This window comes from Mizuhopecten yessoensis, unplaced genomic scaffold (assembly GCF_002113885.1).
Source record: "Mizuhopecten yessoensis strain PY_sf001 unplaced genomic scaffold, ASM211388v2 scaffold11015, whole genome shotgun sequence".
Lineage (NCBI taxonomy): Eukaryota > Metazoa > Mollusca > Bivalvia > Pectinida > Pectinidae > Mizuhopecten > Mizuhopecten yessoensis.
The window spans coordinates 673,509-677,962 of NW_018408836.1; the positions used below are offsets into that span (position 1 = coordinate 673,509).

The window sequence follows — 4,454 nt, forward strand, 5'->3', positions numbered from 1 at the left end:
TGATAGAGTGTTTTGGTTCTATAGTAAATGTCCATGTAACATCCCGCGTGTACTACGGCACAAAATCCCTCAATATGTGCAAACATAGAAATGTCCCCCTTGGTACAATCATACAAGCACAATGTACAAAGAGATACACCACCATTGTCTTTAACGTTATTGTCATTCAGAATTGTAAAATTGGGTTATGTCAGTTATGAAACTCGCCATATTATGCTCATGAATGGGTCACCTTAACGACGCATCCGTTTGTTGCTGCTCAGAAAAGAGTTTGGGGAAAACAGAAGCAATCTATTTGCGCGACATTGCGTCGTCCGTTACCAAGACTCTATCGGTCGTTGAAGCTGAAGATGTGTCAACAGTTATGTAGGTGATTGCTACCATATCGATACCCTGTACGTCGAGGGCTATAAGTACGGTTACTCAAAAGTCCCTTAATCATGTCATCAGTACTGTCGGAGATGCTGACAACTCTATTTTATTGCATTTTTCATTCACTTTTAACACGTAAAAGTCTCATCTTAGATGTGCCTGCTTTTCTTGCCTCCTTCATAAACTTGTTGGCACACACCTATACGTCTGCCACTTCTAAACCTCAGTCATACGTCCATTAGTGAGACAATCAAATATGAATTATGGTGGTATAAAATGTCATTTAAACCTATCGAAATAGTTTTATTCAGATACCGTAACAAGTATTCATTGACGGAAATGATTTGATGTAGGTACTTAATTAATAAATAATTCCTGTAATGATAAGGAGTTTTGATGTGCTGAACTGTAATTATCATCTCGTAATCTGACCAAATGAGACCAATATTCCTGATATATTTTCATTTGTCCCCTGTCGTATGCATAACAAAACATGTATATATTTGTCTAAATACACTGTCTCTGTCCTTCTAGCGGAGAATCTAGTTACTGGTTAGGGTAGATTGGCAGCTGTTTCTTACGTCTTGTTCAAAAGAAGTAGTTACATCAATTGTATTTACAGGTAAAGGGGTACTTTATACCTTTATTAGCTGGTCTGTGCCCATAACTGATATTAGGGAGGATTGCATTACAGATTCTTAATAAGCAATTCTTTCGTCTTTCGACAGTCTGGAAAGTATTGTAGTAGGGTTTCAACAAAGGAAAACATATATAAGGTGTTCTATAGGCTAACAATACAATGCAGATTGGCGGAAGTGGTTTGGATAACGATCCTAGGAAAGACACACTCGTGATTGGTTTTCATTTTGAATATCAGTCTGTGAACTTTTTTTAACGATATGTTCGATAGATATAACATACTTTGAAGGTAAATCCAGTCTAGCACGCCTTCGTTTCCCCGGAGTAGTTTTATACATCATATATTCTACAATCTGTTTTTGTGTTCAACAGGGTATACCCGTACATTACCTTTACATGTAAAGTCATTAAAACTGTCTAAAAACAACTTCAACATTACGAATATGTCCATTGATTTATTACAAGCATAAAATGATTATATAAAATATATCAGTCCGTTTGTACTAGTAAAAGCATTCTGCATTTTTGTTTACATTTCTATGTAATCTGGCAATTCATGCATACATGCATACGATATAAAACACTTCATTTCGGAAGATATTTCTAACCCAGATATATTGTACATAAGAAGCTAGAATTTTCCTGATCCGTCACAGACTTATTCATCCATGAAAACAGACCATTATATAGAATTGAAAAACTGGTATTCTCCGTTCATACATTTGTTGTAGACCTCCAAGGCTAAATTACGATCAATCTGTCCCATTGCCTCAGCTTCGTCTATCAATTTGTCGACTTTCTCGAAGCCTACATAGGTGGGGTCAAAGTTCGCTTTTGCCCATGGCGTGTATATTCCGTGATCTCCCTGCAGTAACAGAGAAGGCAATGTTACGTGTGATGTATGTGACGAACACCTTATTGTAAAAGCATAACAATAATGAGGTCATAGCTAATAGCATCATATATTATAGATATATGTAGGTATGTGCCGATATTTACTTATAGATGTATACATTGTTTGTACCAATAGCTACCAACATCATGTATTATAGATATATGTAGGTATGTGCCGATATTTACTAAAGGATGTATTTTTTCTTCCGATATTTTCTTAGACATGCATATATTGTTTGTTTTCGTCGTTCTGTGTAGCAATCCAATATATCTGGATGATTTAAGCAATTTTGTGATTCTGATGTACTGCAAACCCTTGTGATTGCACTATACGCTTTTGAATATGTAAACGAACAATATATGATACATGTATATTGAAGACTGGTGTATGAAATAAGAAAGAGTTCTATGGTTTATCGGAGACTGATGAATGGTACAATTGCGATCAGTGTTATAATACGGATACGGATGTATGGTATACAAATAGTGTATGTTACTGACATTGGTGTATGGTATAACGGAAACTTGTGAAGGGTACAAAAATAGAGAAAAGTAGAACTGATATTGGTGTATGGTATAACGGAGACTGGTTTAGGGTAAACAAATAGACAAAAGGGGAACTGATATTGGTGTATGGTATAACGGAGACTGGTTTAGTGTACACAAATAGAGAAAAGTAGAACTGATATTGGTGTATGGTATAACGGAGACTGGTTTAGGGTTCAAAAATAGAGAAAAGTAGAACTGATATTGGTGTATGGAATAACGGAGACTGGATTAGGGTAAACAAATAGACAAAAGTGGAACTGATATTGGTGTATGGTATAACGGAGACTGGTTTAGGGTTCAAAAATAGAGAAAAGTAGAACTGATATTGGTGTATGGTATAACTGACATTGGTGTAAGGCATAACGGATATTGGTGTCGTGTAAAACTGAGACTGGAGTATGGTATGACGATATTGGTGTAAATAATAACAAATTTGTAGGGTATAATATAATAGTGTTTGTTTAAAAGATTGATGTAGTGTACACAAATAGAGAAAAGTAGAACTGATATTGGTGTATGGAATAACGGAGACTGGATTAGGGTAAACAAATAGACAAAAGTGGAACTGATATTGGGGTATGGTATAACGGAGACTGGTTTAGGGTTCAAAAATAGAGAAAAGTAGAACTGATATTGGTGTATGGTATAACTGACATTGGTGTAAGGTATAACGGATATTGGTGTCGTGTAAAACTGAGACTGGAGTATGGTATGACGATATTGGTGTAAATAATAACAAATTTGTAGGGTATAATATAATAGTGTTTGTTTAAAAGATTGATGTAGTGTACACAAATAGAGAAAAGTAGAACTGATATTGGTGTATGGTATAACTGACATTGGTGTAAGGTATAACGGATATTGGTGTCGTGTAAAACTGAGACTGGAGTATGGTATGACGATATTGGTGTAAATAATAACAAATTTGCAGGGTATAATATAATAGTGTTTGTTTAAAAGATTGATGTAGTGTACACAAATAGAGAAAAGTAGAACTGATATTGGTGTATGGTATAACTGACATTGGTGTAAGGTATAACGGATATTGGTGTCGTGTAAAACTGAGACTGGTGTATGGTATGACGATATTGGTGTAAATAATAACAAATTTGTAGGGTATAATATAATAGTGTTTGTTTAAAAGATTGATGTCTTGTATAAGGTTTAGTTATAGGAGTATAATACTACACTTACATCGGCGATCTCCTTTCCCAACCAAGGCCAGAGTTTTAAACAGGGACACATCGCAACAAGGAAATAAATAGTATCATGAGTCAGAACTACGTTTTTCTCATACTCTGTATAATCTATCAATGCCTGGCCCAATTTAATTCCATATGGATCATCAATGTGCCATTTCTTGAATTCCTCCAGAAAGAGTCTGAAATATATGTATAAAGAATAAGCAGCGTAAAACAATTATAATGTACTTTTTTTTAGGCAAAGGTATCACTCGAATAATGCAACATACATGTACCGATGTATGTATTACAAAAAGAAAATAGAAACTTCAATTACAAAGGCATTGAGACTTCTATGTATAACATAGTTTGTTATGAATGTTAATATAATTGAAATATTACTTTTCGTATGTTGATCTCTTTGCGTTCAGATATTCCTTCTGATCCGATTCCTTGGCCTTTTCAAACGCCAAAACAATGTTGCGCTGTTGTTTAAATAGGTAGATACTGTCCTGTACCGAGAATGCACCTGTACAATAAAACAGCGTTACGATAGCATAGCATCGACACTTAAAATTATTTGATAATTTTAGTATCCAGCAAAATCAACCAATTTTTAGACATCTACTTTACATACAGATCAACATTATACGTTTACATACAGACTATACACGGGAATTGTACCTTGTTATACACACAAGGTAGACAACATTGTTATACACACAAGGTANACTGCAGTTCAAATAATGGAGTTATATTTTTCTAGTTACTCTTAAGTTACACCAAATTATATATATTGTTATTTATCAGCTGTATTCT

The 4,454-nt window shown here is 34.6% G+C and overlaps 1 protein-coding gene across 1 annotated transcript in view; it reads right to left on the minus strand.

Annotated features, from left to right (window-relative positions):
* Window positions 1-1,459: 1,459 nt before the first annotated feature.
* LOC110464612 overlaps window positions 1,460-4,454 on the minus strand; it is a 21,712-nt gene continuing 18,717 nt past the window's right edge. Inside the window, exons 2-4 of the mRNA XM_021519925.1 lie at window positions 4,038-4,204; window positions 3,649-3,835; window positions 1,460-1,876 (exon numbers count right to left, since the gene is read on the minus strand). Coding sequence (XP_021375600.1) covers window positions 1,694-1,876; window positions 3,649-3,835; window positions 4,038-4,204 — 537 coding nt within the window. The 3' untranslated portion in view covers window positions 1,460-1,693. The remainder of the gene's footprint in view (window positions 1,877-3,648; window positions 3,836-4,037; window positions 4,205-4,454) is intronic.